At 37.6% G+C, this 21,477-nt stretch overlaps 1 protein-coding gene across 7 annotated transcripts in view; it reads right to left on the bottom strand.

Moving 5' to 3' along the window:
- The window catches only part of LOC107092234 (protein FAM184A-like), a 66,150-nt gene extending 45,023 nt beyond the window's left edge, over positions 1–21,127 (bottom strand). For 4 of the 7 annotated variants that reach the window (XM_015386575.1, XM_015386578.1, XM_015386582.1 and 1 more), the window contains exons 1-8: positions 20,798–21,127; positions 11,153–11,230; positions 7,214–7,348; positions 7,026–7,127; positions 2,420–2,626; positions 1,836–2,009; positions 1,601–1,762; positions 501–636 (exon numbers count right to left, since the gene is read on the bottom strand). In XM_015386575.1, coding sequence (XP_015242061.1) covers positions 501–636; positions 1,601–1,762; positions 1,836–2,009; positions 2,420–2,626; positions 7,026–7,127; positions 7,214–7,348; positions 11,153–11,230; positions 20,798–20,965 — 1,162 coding nt within the window. In that variant the 5' untranslated portion in view covers positions 20,966–21,127. The remainder of the gene's footprint in view (positions 1–500; positions 637–1,600; positions 1,763–1,835; positions 2,010–2,419; positions 2,627–7,025; positions 7,128–7,213; positions 7,349–11,152; positions 11,231–20,797) is intronic. The other 3 variants (XM_015386576.1, XM_015386579.1, XM_015386580.1) reach the window with 3 other exon arrangements.
- Between the last annotated feature and the right edge of the window lie 350 nt (positions 21,128–21,477).

Raw genomic sequence — 21,477 nt, 5'->3', positions numbered from 1 at the left:
TGTGCAATAGTTAAGTAAACAAAGTTGATTCTGATAATCAAACTGTTTGTTCTCCTTTTTCCCCCAAATTGGAATCGAAAAAAGAATCGATTAAGAATCGAATCGTTTCATAGAATCGAAAAGGGAATCGGAATCGTGAAAATCTTTTCAATTCCCAACCCTAAGCAGCACACACGGCCTGTCATCTGCTGGCATAATGGGTTAGGGATGGGGAAAAAGCCAAAAAAAAAACAAGAGAAAGAAAATGGAAAAAAGAAAAAAACTGCAAATAGAAACTAGCTCTTATATGAATGCATTTTAATTAACGCTAATAAAAAATGAAGCTAATTCTCTCAAAATTCATTCAGTTTTAATCAGTTATTTAAACTCTTAATGCACTTTTGGTTAGACTTATGGAAATTTAACCCTTCCTTAAGTTAAAACTTAAACTTCATAAGTCTAACTTATTTTCATGCAGCATTCAAAACAAAATAAAAAGCCTCTAATTTCCAACATCTTACTGGCTTTGTGGAGGATCTCCGTAGCCTGCTGCTGAACTCGTTCCCTGCTGCTCTCCAGTTCATACTCTGTGTCCTTCAGCTGCATCACCCAGATTTCTCCATCCTGGATGGCTTCTTCCAGCTGCTTGTGCAGGTTCTGCAAAACACACATTCATGACGCCACAGTTTGAGTCCCCTCCCCCACACGCATATGCACCATGCACATGAGCCTGCAGCTCTGTCATACCACACTACATTACCTTTTCCTCCTGATCTAAAAGTCTCCTAAACTGATTCTACCCTAAGGCCTTTACTTGTGCTTTAGTTTTCAGCAATACTTTTTCATTCAATTTAACCCAATTTCACCAGGCTTTAACCAGATAAAGAAAGATTTTTGAACAATTTCTCTTTATTTTTGGTGTATCTATACAGTTTTTTACGCTAAAAACCTAAAAATAAAAACATGCACAGGGCCGCTGGAAGTTATTTTGAACAGGGGATAAAGTGAATTTTTTTATTTTTTGGACAAAAGACCCATTAACCTATAGACCTATTTAAAATAAAATAAATAAACATATAAATAGATTAAGATTCACTACTTTACTGTCATATAAACTTCAGTGTATATGACAATAGAGGTCTCAGGTGCATATAAGCACTCTTATTAAACTTCACTGCCATCAGAGGCAGACAGTCTCCTCACTCCAGTTGCTCTCCGCTGTCAGGGTTGGAGTACTAGTGTTCTTCTTCACTAATAGTTTTCCTACAAAAAAATATGAAATGCATTTCTGTGCCATATTTCCTCATAGTTTATGTCATAAGAGTATGTGAATTGACTAGTCTGCTGCTGCGAGTGGGATACCTTTTTACTCAATGAGCAGTAGGTTGCTTGACGTTGCCATGACAACGAAAATTCCTCAAAATAATTAAATTAAAATCCATATGTACGTAATAGCAAAAATAGAAAAATCTATTTCCCAAAATATTCATAAAAAATCTATAAATTGTGCAAAGTATTTCTAATATATATATGTTTTTATCTCCCTCTTGCCACTAATGGTAGCTGCAGCACCTCCAGTACCCCCACTTCCAGGCCATTAATATGCAGCATTTTGACACACCTTAATGGTTCCCTCTGCGTTGGCTAGTGATGTCTGCAGTCTGTTGGTTTTGTCCCGGTTCTCCCGGGCCTCCTCCTGAGCTTTCTGAAGCTCGCTCCTCAGCTTGGACAGCGAACGCTGCAGCGCTGCCTCCTGAGCTTGGAACTCCTTCCGCAGCTCCACCTAAACAGGAGAAGAGACACATTAGAAATGGCCAAAGCTGTAATCTGTTTGTCTTCTTGTGCTGTGCTCTCACCTCCGTCCTCTTCCAGGCCAGCAGGTTCTCGGTGGTCAGCTGGTGCGTCCTCCTCATGGCCTCAAGCTCTCTCTCATAGTACTCTTGAGCCTTGGCCAGCTTGGCCTCGTACTCCTCCACCAGACGGACCTTATCCTTCGATAGCTCCTCTAACCTGTCCATCAAAGCCTCCACCTACACAGACAGAATATCTTGTTTGTTCTATTCCAGCTTGCCAGGAATTAAACACTACCAAATTCAATCAAAGAGTTTCTTTTCAACTAAACTATCAGTTTTGAAGATTTGGGGTTTATTTACTGATTTTTTTTTTTTTTACCTTCTAATACTTTTTAAGTGTGTGTTCAAACGAGGTGAAAGGAAAAAAAGTGAAATGACATGCATAAAACGGTCTATGGTTGGATTATAACATTTTTGAATTAAATAAAAAAAAAAAATAAATAGTTTTTTTTTTTTCCAGTTCCAATTAAATTTAACCTCCAAAACTGCAGTTTCAACTGATTAACCATCCGTGTGATCTTTGCACTAAGCCATGTGGATCTTGAACAGCAGACCTAATCTTCCTGTTTCGCGTACTCGTGGCCCACCTCTTGTCTATGTAGCTCGGCCAGTTTCTCCTGGTCCTCGGCAGAGGTCGCAGTGTGGTTCTGCTGGTTGTTGCGGAGCTCCTCCACCTCATGCCGGTGGGTGGCCCTCAGCTCGTCCAGTGCTCGCCGTTTATCTGCCTCAAACTGGGCCTGAGCCTGGCTGAACACCCGAAGCTTCTCCTCAAAATCGCGACGCATCTCTTCCACCTATTGAAACCACCAAACATGATCTATGCCGTTTGGACTTTCACTGGCGACCAAGAAATATCCTGTTACAGAAGAAGGTTAAATCTAACGATGTGCTATGCAGGCATGCAGGGTCTTTAGTCATTATTCTGCCTAAACCTTTCAACATTTTTTCATATTAAAACCAGAAAGCTGAGAACATTCTGGGATTCTTGCAAACAATAAACTCAAAGTAGCACATAATTGAGAAGTGGAAGGAAAATGATTTATAGGTATTCGTATTTACTAAAATAATGGGAAATTCCTCAGCTCCTTTTACTTTGCTGGGCTTAAATAAAACATGAGTAAATGCAAACAGGCTGAGCAGCCAAAAAACAAAACTATTCTGGCATTTATGTTGAAAATTGGGTGTGATTTATCAGTCCTCTCCTTTATTTTCCTTTGTCACAATGTCCTCACTGCCTTCTGCTGGTTATGGCATATAAACCTCTAGTTTCTGAAAAGTGTTTGGTACTGTTGTTCTCCTAGACATAACAATGGGGTCCTTTCCAAAAATGTTAAAAAAAACGATCCACTGGACTTTGTGTCCAAGTTTTAAGATGTTTCGCTTCTCATCCAGGAAGCTTTTTCAATTCAAAATGTCGGTTATGTTCAGTTCAGCCTGAGCATTCAGTGCCAGATCATTAACTGTTTTTCTGTTACCCTGTCTGTTCAGTTTGTTTCTTGGTTCCTGTCCTGGATCCTGGCGACCAGTGGATAGAGGGTTTTGTGTCTGTCTCGTCTCCTAATCGTCCACTGTTCCTCCCCTGCTGAGTCCTCTGGGTTTTTGGCTCTATATGCGGGAAGGTTCAGTTTTTATCCAAGTAAGCCTGGCTCCAAGGTGGAGACCAGTTTAAAGGTCCTGCATCAAGTTCTGGTTCCACGTCCTGTCTCGGCTACCCTTTTCCACTGTGCCTGCTCATCTGCACCTGATCCTGTCTGCTCCTGTGCGTGACCACCCGGTCACGCTTTCGGACCCTGTCAGACTCTGAACCCTCCTACCCCGCTCCCCATCCTGCAGTGTCCGAGAGCCACAGCTCCGCTTTTGTTTTGTTTTTTCATTTAATAAACGTTTTGAACTTTCCTATTGACTGTCTCTCCTTGAATACTGGGTTCATCTGTCTGCGCTTTCATGACAAAAGCCTAGTTTTGGCTTAGAAAACATGCAAATTGAACCGGATGAACGGGTCCGCCCCTTAGGAATGGGCAGTCGTTTGGGTTCTTTGTTAGCCTGTAATACCCAATGCCTGTCTATAGGGGAGCAGAACATCTCGCCTGTTAAGCCAGGTCAACAATTCCCTCTAACAACTCCCCTTTCAGAGACATAGACAGGTATTGGTTGTGACCATGACCTGGATGACTGAGAATCTTCACCAGAAACTATGGGGTAACCTTTTATTTTTTACCAAGTGGATGTGGCCTTAGCTGCTCAGCTGTTTCATTCCTAAACAGACCCACCTTTGGAGCTAGTTTACAATTCTCCAACATGGAAAGTATTCTGCTTCTATGTTCATTTATCTGCTTATGCCTTCTTGAACCCCAGAAGGCCACTCACACTCAGCCAGGCTCTGCTGGAGTTTTCTTCCTTTGAAAAGGGAGTTTTAACTCTTCACTATTGCAACATGCATGATTGGTGTGAGGTATTGCTGTAGCACAATGCAAGCAAATGTCTACTGTCACTACATGCTAATACAGAAGGCGTGAATCTTCCAAAATCAATGACTGGATACAATCAGCTGGGTTTGCTTAGATTGAAAACTTGTAACCAATCAATATGATTTGATTGCATTCTCTCTATCAAGTGCCTTGGGATGCAATGTGTTGTGAATTGTTCTAAAATAAATAAACTGAATTAAATAAAATCGGGTACAGCATTAATAGTTGTAACAATCCTAAATACAGGCCCGCTATGATGAGAAAATACAAGAAAATATGAGAACATAATGATTTTTGAAATCTTTCAGGAACTTTATTAGTTGTAAATTGCAAATCCAGTCTTTGAAGGGAAGTGACAAAGACAGTGGGAAAAAAAAAAAAATGGAATCTCCGTTTGTTATTTCACCAAAAGCTACATCCAAATATTTAGGCAGCTAGCTTCTGTGATAAGACCAAAACTGATTATTTTAGTTGGACGCAAAATGCACATTATACTACATCCCCTAAAATAGAACATATTTGGGGTAAATACTTATCAGGGTTCATTCTTTTTCTGGCCTCTTTCTCCTTTGCAGTATTTTTAATATTTAAATGAAAAATATCCCCATGGATTTATGGAATACACCTGCATAGGGTTAAATGAGGTGCAATCTCAAACTGGAGGGAAAGAAACAAGGAAGGAGAGAATGGATACAAATAAGAGATAAAGAAAGTGGATAGTATACCCAGAAGGAAACAATGAAGAGATAGAAAGAAAATGAAGGAAACAAAAGAAAGCAAGAGAGGAGGGATACATGGAAGGACAGAGGAAACGGAGATCAAGAAAATGCTTTTCTTTAGTTTTGTAGACAAGGAGCTTAGCCCAATGCATCACCCCCATTAAATAATTCAACAACCAAAAAAGTATAACATAAAAAAAATCATTTTTCCTCCACGTCACAGTTACCTGCTACATTGTTCCCAAAAAAGACCTTCAGTTGTGGTTCAGAACGAGACGACAAATAGAAAAGTTTAGCAAATTTATCTGAATACTAAAAAGCCTGGAACATCTCTAGTATTTGAATGAAAAAAACATGTAAAAATATAACATGTGATGTAATGTTTTGTGACCCGAGTAGACTGGTTCTGGTTAATAAAGTCCTGATGAAACAGAAGACGAAGACCGTCGATGAGATAAGCCTCTTAAACAGACCATTTATGCTTATTAGCATCAAACCAAACAACATGGGATTGTGCCTTGCAGTGGAGTGATATGACATATGATATGATGAGATATTTATTGCTTTTTTATCTGATCCCCTCATAGCAGTCATGAGAGTTACAGCTAACTTCTAACATCTCCTTATTATGTTGGACTAAATTAATTCAGCAAAATTCCCACTTCCTGCCTAAAGTGTTGTGTAAAAAAACGCTTAAAAAAAAGATGCATATTTGCTCAAAGCGGCATTAAGCTTTAGAGGTTACGAAAAAGAAAAGCAGCAGGGTGGGAGATCAAAGCTGCCTGATGATATGCCATGCCTGTTTTCTGGGGCACTTATGTTATTCTACTGACTTTTGCTTCTTAAATAGTAATTAAGACGCCATTAAGCGCTACATAACTGTTCAGCTGGACTATTGAAAGTAATGCAAGAGTGGATTTTTTTACTTTCTTACAATGAGCTGAATTATTTTGGTTAAATTTAGTTAGCAATTCAAGTCCTGGGACTAATAAATACTTAATTTAACTGCAGTGGCATTATGTTACACTGAGAAAAATATTACTTTCAGTACATTTATCTGTTTCAATTTTTGTAAATACTTTTTTTTGTTCAATTCTGCCAGGTTTTTATTCAGACCCCCTTGAAAAAAGTAAAACCAATGAAAATGTCTTGCATTTATGCATGTACAGCCCTGCATTCAGGCTTATTTTTGGAGGGTGTTTTTGCAGATTAAGTCCAGCTAGGTGAAACCATGCTCCTTAAAAAGAATGGTGGTACCTTTGGCAGTATGGATAAGTGTCAGGTAATGCTTGAAAATAGAATCAGCATCTTCAAACTGTTTTCCTTCAACCCAATTTTCCCCAACATTCAAGGCCACTATGAACAGCCAGCTTTGATAATGAAGACCCACCGTGGCTTTCTCCAATTGAAAAGGATTTTAAGAAGACTTACTTAGGATTTTAGAGGCTATAAAACAGGGATAATATAACTTCTGTCTATAAAAAATCCACGATTTCATAGAGTTCATAGAATTCCCTAAGAAACTGCTTTTTGTTTTTTTGGGGGGGATTTAACAGCTATAAGAACATCACCAACCAAACAGAAATAAATGCTTAAAATTATTGAAACCATGTGAAATTAATCTAAGGAGTTTCTCTTTTAAAATCAAATTAATCAGTGACGTTTAGGTTTATATTGATCCTTTATCCCCTAACACATGTTTAGCATTTCCACTAAAAGGGATGCCGTGTCAGGGCTGTTGACGAATAGCTCCAGGTACACGGGGGCTGAGTCTGTGTACAATTTGTGCATTTATTGCACATTTAAAATGTGTTAATCTCACTGAATAAGTGGCAGATTTTAACAACGCTGCTGGAATGCAGTGGTATGTTCATTAAACTGCTTTATCTAAGCATGCAGTATGACACAAATCTCTTTTTACACCACGCAACTTAGTAAGTAAAGTTCGAGTTCGTGTTTTTATTATTTTATTGATTTTATTATTTTTTTTTTAAAGAAGGTCTCACCTCTCTGCTCATAGAAACCACTCTCTGGGTATGCTGGGCCTCAGTGCAGAGCTGCGAATCCTCCATCCTCTGTCTGTACATCTCAAACTCTGCTAAGGCCTGCTTGTGAGAGAGATCAGCCAATATAACCAAAGCCTGTGTGAAGCTTTATGTATGCAAAGCCCAGCTTCCCGGCGGCACTCGCTGACCTGTCTCTTCATGTGGTCGTGGAGCTCGACAGATTCCTCCAGACTGGCCAGCCGCCGCCTCAGGTCCGCCTCGTCCGCCATTTTGCTCTTGTACTGCATGATCTTGTCTCTGGTTTCTGTCACTATGTGTTGGACCTGAGCAAGAGCAAAAAGATTCATTTTTAATTTAAAACCGATTATCTTTTATAAATAGCTGCAAAATAAACTATTAGTGTAATTGTTGTATAACTCTGGGCAATAATGATTACATATTATGTGAGTAACAGAACCTAATAAAATAATTTAGATTAATGTGAACTCTATAAAATGTTTAACAAGGAAGAAATGTCCCTCATTTAAAATGCATTACACATTAATATAACTAATGAAGTAAACACAATATTTCATAGCGTTTTTGAAGCTTTTGCTGACTTTATTCCTAATAAAAATAAACATGTTAACAAGTCTCAAAGCCTTTTCTCTCTGTCGGTTAGGATTGAAGTGTTCAAGTTAAATTACAACAGAAAATCTCCTAAGTATAACACATTTCTGATCCTGAACCCTTTCCACTGCCATAATGATAAAGCAGTGAGCAGTCCATCAGAGGAAGATGTTACTGCTGCGACATTGCATGCTGAAGTATGCGACATTTGAAAAAGAGCTAGAGGCAACGTTAGAGGCAATTCTTTAGCTGAACTCACCGTGATGCTAAAAAAACAAAATCAGCTTAGAAACACAGAAGGCTCTAGATCATTAGTTTTGGAACAGTGAACCCTACTAACATTTAAAAAAATAATATAATCATCCAACTTAGAAAAGATATCTTAAATTTCTTCTCTTTCATCTAAAGAGGAAAAATCTCAAACAGATTTGCTTGTCATTCATTTCATTATTTCATTTTCAAAAAAAAAGTGAATTTTGTTTTCTAAATTCCATTTACTCAAGCAAACATCTCAAGATGTAAAAGTCTTTGTTGTTTCTTATTTCTTTAACATCAGCATCATGACTTTATTATGCAGAAAATAGTTTATAGAGCAGCTCAGTGGCTCAGTGGGTAGCACTACTGCCTTGCATCAAGAAGGTCTTGTTCTCCCTGAGCATGTGTGGGTTCTCTCCAGGTACTCTGGCTTCCTCCCACAGTCCAAAAATATGACTGTTAGGTTAATTAGCTTCTCTAAATTTTGTGTTGACCTGCGACGGACTGGCGATCTGTCCAGGGTGTAACAGGGTGTTTTTTTACCCTTATCTACTATGATCCCAAATAATAGGCTCTTAATTTCTTGCAGGAATAAAATAAATGTGTAATTAATGGGGGAGTTTAATACATAATGGATATCAGTGGCAAAACTGCTTTATCAAATTGTAAAACAGTTCCTGTGTGAGAGTTTTGTTGGGAAACCCTTAATAGATTCTTTCTCACTCCGGTTCAAAAAAGACACTATACCAATTCATCAATATGTTGAAAACAATGTGGGGGCCTGGAAGCGAATCAGTATCACATATTCTGGTCTTGTCCAATATTGTTACCTTTCTTGCAGGAGATCAACAAGATTATCTAAAATGCATTTCAGACAGGTATTAATTTAGAGTTTTTGTCATCATATTTTGGTGTTTTACCATCACAAAATGTATAATCTAATGACAAATACTTATTGTAGATACCAAATGTGGCTTCTAGAAAAGCTGTAACAAGGAAGTGACTAAAAATAGAAAGACACGGAGACGTGGAGAAATGGTTTGTCATTATTTACAACATCTTTAAGATGGAAAGAATTACTTTTGTTTTAAGACTAAATAGGGATTTGTTTATGAAAAGATGGGAAAGAAAGATCAGATGTGTCACCTCAATCCATCCATCCTCTGTATAGCTCTTGTATCCATTTCCCCCTTCTTCCTCTTTTTTTCTATGCCTTTCCTTTTCAACCCTTATGCATCAGTTAATTATTTACTTATTTTTCCCATTGTATAACAGAAGTGTTATTAATTTCTTTTTTTTTTGTGTGTTATAGAGGGAGAACCAACCATCACTATCTGGAATTGCGGATGTCTAGCTAGACAATGCTGTTGTCGCTGGAGATGAATGGTGAATTGTTTAACAATGAAAATAACAATAAAAAAAGAATTTAAAAAAAAGTTCCTATTTTACTGCATCATGTCGTTGAGAGATCAGAATGGCAGAGATGATTTAGTTTTTCCATCCCAAAAGCAAAGTCAATTTGAAACAGCACTGAGAACAGATGGAAGGTATGATTCCTGGTGGGACTTAATGTAGGCAAAAAAGAAGAGAAAAGGTCTACCCTGTTATCAGAACATATTGGTTATAAGATGACTTGGAGGCATGAACTCAGGCAGAGTAGCTTCTGGCATCTGGATGATTGCCAATTTTGTTACCAGTCACCTGTTTTTTTGTTCTATTGCTAAAAAGCGATGTCACATAGAAACGGCATCACATCATCTCTCAGGATATCCCTGAAGGTAAAAGGAGCTGTTTTGTAACTGCATTAAGAATTTCTATTGCCTTTTTAAATGATTATATTAAAGACAACATTACTTTGTTATGTAAAAGAAAAGGGAAAAACTGTTTGCTAGCAGAAGTTTAAAAAAATTATTTAATAACAGAATACTGACGATACAAGGCAAAAACTTTCATGTTAATTTCTCCAACAAATCATGTCTTTCCCAGTGCAGTTTGAATAACAATAAATACCTGTGGTGCCAATGCAGAGCAGACCATAGTGTATTCTGGAATATGCCACTAAGAGCTTTAGTGTGCAGGAATGATCCATCCAGACAGCAACATGCCTCCTTTTAGGCAAAAATCATCACCAACATTTTGTGTTTCCCATTTTGCTGAAGCCACATTTATAGCTATATTCAGGCCGGTAGATTAGTTTTGCATGAATTATCAATAAAGCACCTGTTTTCAATAGTCCAGGGCCTTTGAATCCCAAGATAAAATCTCAAGGAAAGGAAGTTTATATATTTAAGTAGCACATAGTAAAATAGGAGGAGTAAAATCTATCTTTTCCTCATGATGATGGGTAGGTAATGCTTCTAAGAAGCTAAGACTTTTAGCTTGTTTTTTTGTACAAACATCTGGGTCATCTGATTAGATCATCCAACTAAAGTTGTAGTTTTTATTAAATAGCATATTATATATAGCATAATCCACATTAAACAGGTTTTCAAGCTTGTATTATTCAATACATAACTAGCCATGTTTCCATTAATTTAAGCAAAAGTTTAAAAGTTTCTAAATAATTTTGCTGAGCTTTCATTTGGTTTGAAGCCTGCTAAGTGACACAAAGTGTAAAGTTGTCATACATCGTCATCCACATGGCATCGTCATGCATGGTGGTCATAACCAGGAAGTAGAGAGTGCTATCAAGAACTGACCACAGATCAGTAATGGAGGAAAGTTTTAACGAATATGTTGCTATTTGTCAGCTAGTAATGGCCATGTTGCGCATCATATTAGGTAAAAGTTTGCTATGTCGGAGCTGATTCGAAAAGTCTTTCTATCTCCTGTTTTGCAAATAACTCTTTTTCGCAGAAACCGAAAACCATGTCAAATGAGCATAAAAACTTGTTGCAAAGGTACCAGTTTCCATTAAGCTTATCTGATGCAATACTACAAAATTTAGATGAGAAAAAGCCAGTTTAAATGCACCAGCTGATGCTCCCCTAACCCTTATTGTGAGGTTACCGACAATTTAATCTATGTAAAAACTGCTTCACAAATGTAAAAACACCCAGTTCTTTGATAAAGGACAGTGAGCCGATGAACTTTAAAAAATCAAATAAAAATGAATGACTGCAGATAAAACCACTCGCCCCTTCCATAAATCATTCTTGTCCAGTATAGTTAAAAATGACCTCCTGTTCCTTAAGCAATTAAACATAGAAAGTCAGATTCTGATGCTCTGGACAATAACAGATGGAGAAGAGTCTAGAAAGTACCTCATCCTCGTGGGCCTCTTTCAGCGACTCGATTTCCTCTTCATGTTCATCGTTCTTGGTGTTGAGAGCATAAATTACCTGGAGGCAGAAGGAGACGACAGCATGGAGATGGGAAAGAAAGCCTTTATTAACAGTTTCAATATGAGATCAATAGCTGCAGAGGAGGAGGAAAAGGAGAAGAAAAAAAGATCAACTGTGTAAAAATCAATACCAATAACATCAGTGAAGGAGGCCAACATGTTTGAACCTGTGGGCAGACGGGGCTTTGCACTCGTCCACACTGTAAGATAAAACTCAACCTTTCTCATGAGTTATTCTTCGCCTTTTGGAATAAATGTGGGTTTTTCAAAAAAAAAAGGCAGATTGAAATAACTCTGACACGTTATCACAACTTTAACAAAACATTGTGCCGAGAATAAATTCTTCCAAGTACAAGCTCCAGAACAGGATGGAGAATATCCCTCTTCTTCCTACTGCACTCTCCACGCACAGGCTTAAGTGAATAACATCTTGTCAGTCATGCTCGTGCTCCGACTCAGGAATATAAGCAGGTTGTATGAGTGCTGGAGGTAAATGATATGCAGAAGCTTTAAATAGCTTTAAGCTCAGATTGTAGCCCCCTGGGGAGAAGCTAATGTGTGGTCATGGTCAACTGACATAGAGGCCTGCTGCCATCAGGAGCAGTCCAAAATTTGTTCCAGTAACAGGTGAAGTTAAATGTTTCATTTATACATAAAGCCTGCATTAGACATGGCTATTCTACGATATCCTGCATGAAGAATAATGATGAGAGGCTTTCCGACATTTAACACCACTTTGGATCGATACTGGAGCAGCAGTTTTGTAAAAGCTTTCTGAGGCCATGTAATGCATCCGTACTTCAACCAGTGATCATAATCATACACTGTGCAACTGCACACAACAGGAGGAAAGTTGCAAACTCATTTTCTCCAATGAATTAAAATAACACCTTATATTGCTGTAGATGATAAAGGCATGTCATTCTTTAGGGATGATTCTACAAAAAAAAACATTAAGCAGTTCATCTTTTTTGTGAATGTGCAATCGAGAATTGTGGAATGAACACTTCTAAGATCTCCTTAATCAGAGCACCATGTTCGGGGGAGCAGGCGAATCCATCATAATGTCAGAGGTCACTGATGTGGTTAAGAAGCTGCACAGCAGGTTGTTAAAAGTAAAGTAAAAGTCACGTTGCTCCAGACCCTAATTTCCGCCAACACATTTCTAAAATTTCTGCATTAAAAAAAAAGAAAGAAAAAAAAATTGAGTAAACGCGGCAGAGTTGCAGTTTCAGCTGTAATTGGCAGCAGCAACACTGGCGCTTACAGCAACACAAACATGGCGAGCAGAGTAGCCATTATATTTTTGGGACAGAGCAGCCGGATCTCATACCTGAACCAAACATGCTTAATAAAAAAAAAAAAAAAAAAAAAAAACAAATCATAAAGTTAATGTCTAATTGAAAAAAAAAGCCAAATCATTAGCTTGGAATAGAAAAGACAAGACATACACCTTTTATTTTCCCCAAAACCCTTCAGGTCATGTTTCTACCTGACACAAAACTAAAAGGTATAGTGCCGCCCGCATCAAACAGATAGTTTTAGACACAAAAGCAGAAATTTTAACAAATGTGCAGCAAAATTTCAAAATAAAGCCCAGGACATGTCGACAGCACTACAAGACATCTATTTCTCTAATAAAACAATGTTGATTTATGTAACCATCAAATCAAACTACTTTACTGTAAACTGCAATTTACATTGCAATTCAAATTTCAGTTTCAGTACAACCATTCATCACAATACGTCAATTCGTATGGATGAAGTCTTTTCACTAAAACAAAACAAAAATCTCATAAATAGTTGTAAAATTACCAAAACATAATGAATGAAAGATTTATGCCCTTTGTTTTTCATGTTCATCAATTTTTATAAGACTTGCTAACTTATGTAACTTTTATTTTTTTTCACCGGACTCAAACCTGTTTTTTTATATGGTATCTAATATGGGTTCTATTACTTATATGCACAATTTCATGAATACTTTAATGTGATTTTTTTAATCCTGTTTTTGAAATTTAACCAAAGCATGACTAAACTAAAACTAGTACTAGAACTAATTAAAGGAAACTAGAACTAAGTATTATTAAAATCTTATAATAAAAACTGGCAAACTTCTGTCTGCAAACTGGTAACACTAATTAAAACTAACAAATTTGGTCAAAAATAAAGGTTACAACAAAATAAAATTAAACTACCGTAGAATGAAAAATTCTAAACTATTATAACTTCGCTGAGCAACAGTATTGCATTAGATTTGGTACTTTATTGAGAACTGGAAGAACACGATCGGCATGGTCAGGTTAATAATGAGTGTAGCTATTGAGGAATCACATTCCTCAGCCTCTGTAAAACTGATGTGTTTGAAGGCAGGTGTGATTAAATGAAAATTTTAAAATTGGTTAAAAAAAATAAATAAATAAGCATGGAGTTAACAGCCAGACCATCAAAATGACTGTGGTGGTTTGTTCATACAGACTACAATCATGGTTTTGCAACTAATTTAAGCCAATAATTCAGGCTGCATGGTGCTGTTTAATATTGGACATTTAGCAATAAACCACATTTTCCTAACATGTCATCTTTAACGATTAATACTCCCAGTGACCTTTAGCAGGGATGCGACATACAGGTCAGTCAGATATACACATGAAAATTTACTGAAGGCAATCACTGCTTGGATATCTTTTTGTGGTGCCTCGTGGTTTGGCTGTCAATATAAGAATGGAGGAAGGTGATTTCCTGCTCTATCTGACTGTGAGCTTGGATTGCCAGCATTGAGTCAGCCATGGAACTGTTCCTTCAATTATACATGATTATTCTAATGATGCTGGTATCCCTGCTGCTTTCATCTCGGTCTCCTCAATCTCCATGTGCTTTCATCCTTTTATCTCTCTCTCTTTATGTTCTCCATCTTCCCCTCCTGCTCTCTACCCACTCTTTCTACTTTGTTTTAACATCTCAGAGGGTGGAAAGGACCTTGCAGTACTGTTTGGGGTAAAGCTGGCTTTGCATAAATATTCTTCAACAATATTCCAACTGAAGAGCAATTAAATCCTGTTAGAATATATTCCTGATAGATGCTGCTCAACAAATGATCAATGTTGTCAAACAGTCCCTCATTTGGAAAAATCGGATTTTGGCTAAACGCGTATGAAGCTTTAAACTTGATAAAAACAGTCTCAAAAATGTAAACATAAACAAACAAAAAATAGAAGTATAGCTACAACTTGGTGCGTAGCTATAAATCAGGACAAATGCATAACAAACTTAAAACTAGTGATGTTATGAGATGAGCTGAGGCTTCGAGGCGTGTGTCAAGAAGTGGAAGCTGCGTTTCCGTGAAACGCACGTCGAGGCTTACTTCATTTAGGGGAGGGGCCAAAATCGTTGATGTCCAAAGACTCGCTTCCCCGCCATACCACATGTATGCTTCGGGAAGTGGTTCTGCTCACCGCAAACTTCAACAGGTATTTAACAACCTTAGTATTTGGTCAAGATGTGGCAGTTTGTAGGAGAGTCGCGGTCAGCTGGATAGAGTTCGGACATATTCTAACAATAGAATATATCCAAATATATGTATCCAATGCAACCAAACAAGGCGGTTAAAACAATTTTGGTTAGATTAAACAATATAATGATCAGAATCTGAACAGGCCACTGGTTTCAGCTGTAGTATAACGAAATAGTACTATTGTCAGTTACTATCACAAGTGGTGTCAGCTGTAAGACTTTGCCATCATTCCAATGGTTGTTGGTTCAAGACCTGACTTAGATTTTGAAAGTTGCTATGCTAATTAAACATTATTTTGGGACATTCTGACCAAGTTGTATTGGTTTGCCCTTTTACCAATATAGATTGGATAAGAGCACTACTAAATTAGATAGGTTGGTTTAAACAAACGACTGGTTGGACGCATAACTTCCAGCCCGATTGAACTAGTTTTTTGGAATAAAAAAGGACTAACACCTTTCATTTAGCTCATCATTGCCCAATTTGCAAGAAAACTTAAACAGAACTAAAACTATAACAGGAAAACACAAAATAGTTCATGCCACTGCTAGAACTGAAAGTCAACAGCCAGACCACAAAAGCAACTGCTGACAACGTGTTTGTTACCATAAAGTTTACGCTTTACACCTTGGTATTAGCAATAGTTGGATCCGCTAGAGCGGTTTGGACTCTTTGTAGGAGGGAAGTTAAAGAGGAAAGATTCAACTTAATCTGCTATCTTAGTATTTGGATTTCCCTTTTACCTAATACATTTAAAGCATCAGTTAGTACAGTGGTGAGTGGTGTATCTGGTACTTGGGCCTTCAGTGTGCACCCTATTCTTCTTAATCCCTTGATGTCTGAATTTAAATATATATCTGTACAAGTATAGTATATGGATATGGATATATGATAACATAAACTGTTGGAGACCAGTTGTAACAGAAACAAGAGCTTGCCAAAAGTTCCTGTTCACAGAATGTGTAATAACTGGCACTGAGGGAGGGAATGCACATGCTATTTTGATAATACAAAGTGTTTGTTGCATAAGGGGTTAATATCACTACTTTTACAACCACCAAGAGTATTCAAATATGAAATGTAACAAGTGGAGGTATAACTGAGAGGAAGATTAGTGTGAGTGTGAATAGAGAGGTCAATTAAGAAAGGAGACATGTTAAGAAAACCACAATCCTCTACCTTATAACCACAGTTCCACCACATTTACAGAACCAGGAGCTGTTCAGATTCAATAAGCATCTAATGACCAGCTAAAATAATGCATAAAGAATGAAAATAAAATATACACTCCCCAGAGATGTTGATTATTTTTAAACAAAACCCATCCTTATGTCTTTGTCCAGGAAGTCTTAGTATCTTCATTTAGTCTCAGTCATTGAGGCCATAAAAAACTTTTAACAAAAGCAAACCTAACTTCCAACTGTTTTTAATATTCTTTTTTTGTTTCTGCATTTTTTATTTTATTTTATTTATATTTTTAATCTATTTTATTTTTATTTTTGTTCCTACTTGCTTTGATTCTGTTTTATCTTCCTGTATTTTAATCATGTAAAGCACTTTGCATTGTCTTTGTACTGAATTGTGCTATACAAATAAATTTGCCTTGCCTTGCCTTGCCTAAAATTCAGATTGTTGTTAGCTGAACTTGGCTGTAAACATCTAACTGAGCCTTAAAGGCCCTGACCGCCTGTCACTGATTAGTTACCTTTTAGAATCATACAATATGAAAACTAATTATAGACATTAGAGCAGTGCGAGAGACATGTTGTGGTAATTAGGTTTTTGTAATTATATAATTTTAATGCAGTTATACCCCGCCCCAAGGAAAAAAGTGAAGTCTTTATAATCATTGCATGTTTCCCCAACATGAAGTCCTGTATTTCATAGACATTTGTTAAGCAGTGCTAATTAATGCTGGAGCAGGAGTTATTTTTGCTATGAGAAACTTTGTTTTTCAAACTATAATGTTTTTTCTACATAGGATCATTTCTCATAGAGAAAGTTCACCACAGCCTAGATCTGGGGTCTTCAACCCAAGTCCTCTAGGCCTAGGTAATGTTATGTTTCTTAAAATAAAACTAGTGTGTTATTATCAACAGTAGAGTACACTGGAATACATGGTTAATGCATAAATATCCAATAAAAAAAAAAAAATAAAACTCACTTTTTAATTTGCCTTTATAAAGAGCCAAAGGTTGACGGATCCTGGTATTGGCTGTAATGCAGGTGCAGGAATTAACTGCTGTGATGGTATGTTGGTGATGCTGAAGTCGCCAATATCATGTGAGCTAGACTGGATTTCTACTTTGCTAAAATCCAAAAACGAACACTTAAAATAACCCAGGAGATTTCTGATTTATCTTTAGAGGGTTTTGAGATTAAAATCTCTCAACAGGAAAAAAATTATTCATCTCTGGGGGGAATTATGACCGATAATGAGTCTGCAGATTAACTATGCCTTACATTAAAGGACGAGAAAAAAAACTACAAAGAGCCAAAAGTCATCAAATGAGTCCAATAAATTGGATTTAGAGAAGGACTCCTTTTATCAAGATCAAGATGTTAAATACTGAGATTCTCTGCACAGGATGAAGGAGGCGCGATGCAAGCAATGACAATAGCACACCCAGGAGGGAGGCTTCTGAGGCCAGAGTCAATGATTATTGATTGAACTAAAGAAAAAGCCACAAAAGTTGAAGAGAATAACTGCAGCATGTGGCCCTAATATAACTCTGTTACTCTTCTCTCATTGTTTTCAGGGGATTTACATGATATATAGTAATTAAAGGATTAATTGAAGCTAGTTTCTAAGAGGGAAGTGTCTCCACATCTGCAGTGTTTTCCTGCACCAGACACTCAGACAGGCTCAACCAAACATTTCATTTATGTCATCCACAATTCAAGAAGCTCCAGATCTGTTCCTTCTTTAATTGGTGCACTGCTCAAAAAGCTATGAGGACACTCAGAAACCATTTTCCACCCTGAACACCTCTACAGAAAATCCCAACCAGAAAAACTGGCATCTTCTATGATTTTTTTCAGTCTGGAAATTATATTTTTGCAGTTTTCTAATAGAAAAGCAATATGAAAGATGCTTGATAACACTGTGATATGTGCCCCAAAACCCCCTGGGACTCGAGCAAAGTGTTATCTCATTTTAACTAGGACCCCAGCTGTCATTATCTTAGTAATGGTTTGATCTAGCAATTAGTTTTTTAATTAGTCTAAGAAGAGATTCCTCAAGTAAATTAACATGCTGCACCTCAAAAAGAAAAAAAAAGGTGTGAGCTTACAAAACATGTTTCAAAAAAAATAAATGCATTGTTTAATTTAAAAAAAAGTTTATAAAAAAAACTAAGTGAATGTAAAAAATATAGCATCTTAAAAAAAAAAAAAAAGGGATGTCCCAATCCTATACTGGTATTAGAAATGGATCCAATATCAGCCAAAAAAGCAAATATTGGAAAATAATCTCTGATATAAATGATAAAAACTTCTATTCACTTTTGTTTAAATATGTGAAACCTATTCTCATCCCTATTGTTGTTGATTATTGTTTTTTTGTTTGAGCTAGTAGGTATAAACTAGGGCTGAAACAATTAATCAGATTAATCATGATTAATCGATTATTGAAATATTCGTCAAGTAAATTAGTAATCGATTAATCGTTAACCTTTAGCTGACAGCGCAACCAACCTTGAGCAGCAATTATGCTGAAATTGTAAAAAAAAAAAAAAAAAAAAAAAAGATATGTAAACATCTTGCATTTAAGATAAAAATCTTTTTTGTTCGTCAATGTGCTCCATATCAAACTCCTCAAGTGGAAAAGTTTGTGTCTCCTGGTTTAAAAGTCTTCTTACAGGAACCTTTTGCTAGCTGATTATTTATCGACTAATCGAAAAAAATAATCGACAGATGAATCGATTTGCAAAATTATTGTTAGTTGCAGCCCTAGTCTGGACTGACGTGAACAGAGTAGAACCTTACAGTAGGCACGAGTCACTTAAAAACCAACACAGCATTTAAAGGAATACTACACCCAAAACATGATTAGCCTTCATTTTCTACTCACCCCCATGCTGAACAACACTCTGGAGTACTTTTTTGATATCTCAAATGCATCTGGAGATCTGGGAGGCTTCTTGCTGTCTGCTGACATTCAAATAATGGAGGTGCCCCAGCGCCCGAGACAGAAAGGTCCATAAAAGTCCACAAAAAACGTGTCAATATTCCTCCATACTGGTCTTCCAATGTATTCCAAGTGTCCTGAGTGGGTAGCATCCAGAATTTACTCGAAACGAAGTCATTTAGAATGTTTTTAGAGCATAAACAGTAGTGTATAGGACTTCCTGAAAGCGCGCACATGCGCGATCCCGACGCTACGGAAGCCGGCAGACCAAACCAGCGCATTCAGCTCGGCAAAGAACTCATGCTCTTCCTCAACACTGAAGTCCTCAGACATTTTTCTTTCGTTGTTTCTTTCTTTGCACAGGTAAACGGCACATTTCTTCTTCTACGCTTGCATTATTGGAAGAGCAGACGCTGAATGCGCACTTTCATCTGGTTTGGTCTGCCGGCTTCCGTAGCATCGTGAACGCGCCGGCGCGCGCTTTCAGGAAATCCTATACACTACTGTTTATGCTCTAAAAACCTTCTAAATGACTTTGTTTCGAGTAAATTATGGACGCTACCCACTCAGGACACTTGGAATACATTGGACGACCAGTATGGAGGAATATTGACACGTTTTTTGTGGACTTTTATGGACCTTTCTGTCTCGGTCACCATAGACCTCCATTATTTGAATGTCAGCAGACAGCAAGAAGCCTCCCAGATTTCCAGATGCATTTGAGATATCAAAAAAGTACTCCAGAGTGTTGTTCAGCATGGGGGTGAGTAGAAAATGAAGGCTAATCATGTTTTGGGTGTACTATTCCTTTAAGAATGTTTTTGTGAAACTGGTTATTTTAGTGTATTTTATTATATTTATTATATTTTATTTAAAAAAAATGAAATTTTTGAACTGTAAATGTACAGCCATATGTTTATATTACTATTTTTTTTTTTACTATTTTTCAAGGCTGCACTTAAAAAAATAAATTAAATTGTCTAGAGAGTTGTTCTAGATTAAATTTCTTTTTGTTTTCCACTTGTGTAAACAAAATGACAAAATAAATCTAAGTCTAAGAAAACCACGATACATGCCTACTCCAAGACCTGGATGGCTCGCAGTTATTAATGAAATCAAGAATACTTATGAAGAATAAAAATCATGAACTGGATCTCATCAAAGCAGCTGAATTCAATTCATTATGATTAGAGTTCAGCTCTAAAGGAACAGAAAAAAAACAAACAGAAAATACAATACAGTAATACAATTTAAAGCAGAATAGTCAAAGAACGGAAGCTATGACATCATCATAAATTATACATTTTGTATCTTAATGCCACCAATGTACTATCCAAGATCCTCGTTCTCAGGTTTGTTTTGGTCTAACAATATCACCATGATGATTATGTAAAAATCCTGTCCTTTACTGCTGTTTTTGTCTCCTCTGGTGCAACACGGTCACACCACAAGCCTTGATGCCTAAATGGAGCTGCCACCTTAAATCTCCTACTAGTACCCAGTAGTATGCCTGCATCATCTAACTGTGTCAGGTGTAGACAACAAAGAAGCAGCTCAGCCAAATCCCTGCAAGATTATACAATTTCTATCAATCCTTCAACCTTTGGTGTAAAACAATTAAGGTTAAGCAGTGTAGTAGGATTTTTTTAAGCATATGTTGAATGTTTACAAATGTAGGTTAATGTGTTGCAGCTCCTGCACAATTATAAACATATATATTTTATTTATTGTTGACATTAAAGCAATGCAAAAACATGGAAATGTGTTATTAAAGCTGAAGCATGGAGCAAAGCACCATGTTTACAAACAGCACTGCATCCCACACCAGAATCTCCACAGTACTACTCCATCTACATCCCCACCTGCTTTAAATGACTGAACCACTACATCTACGTCATCCATTCACCTCTCCAAACACACACCTTTGTCAGCTGGGCTATCTTCTTGCTCATCTTCAGATGCAGGTCCGGGGTGTATTCCAGCGTTAAACTCCCGTCGTAAAACATGCTGGATGCTGTTGGAGAGGAGGCGTATTTGCTGGCGCTGGATGAGGTGTTGTACGGAGGCTGCCAGCCTGCCCCCGTCGCCATTTTCGCCGGCGGTGAAGCCAAGTGCGTCGGTTTTTAAATTATAATGCAAACGGAGCGGGGGCCATCGCGCGCGTCCAGCTCTCCCATTGTTGGTGCGTCTGTGGAGATTATCTTTCTGCTTTAAGGGGAGGAGGAAGCGAGCTCCGGACAGGCTGCGCGGCGCGAGACCGCTGCTGCGTCTCACGCACCCGCGGCTGGAATGATGATGGAGGCGGGGACGCGCTCCAGATGCTCATCTCTCAGACGCTCTATCGAAGCCAGATTTTGTCGCGTGGCCCAGAGGCGTAGCTAGAACATTTTCATAAGGGTGGCCAGGCAATAAACAATGTACGCTGAGGGGTGGCCCAAAGTGGACAGGCACCAGAACCTTAAGGTTATTCTATACTGATCCAACAGGACAATGAACAACCACAACATCCATATTTTCCAAATAAAGACAAACCAGGGGCGGAGCTAGGTGGGGGGCCATGGCCACCCATGTGGCCACCCTTACCATTTTTCCCTCTAATACA

This window comes from Cyprinodon variegatus, unplaced genomic scaffold (assembly GCF_000732505.1).
Source record: "Cyprinodon variegatus isolate N-32 unplaced genomic scaffold, C_variegatus-1.0 Scaffold371, whole genome shotgun sequence".
Classification (NCBI taxonomy): Eukaryota; Metazoa; Chordata; class Actinopteri; order Cyprinodontiformes; family Cyprinodontidae; genus Cyprinodon; species Cyprinodon variegatus.
The sequence above is the reverse complement of the archived record's forward strand: the minus strand, read 5'-3'. Positions and strand labels throughout refer to the sequence as shown.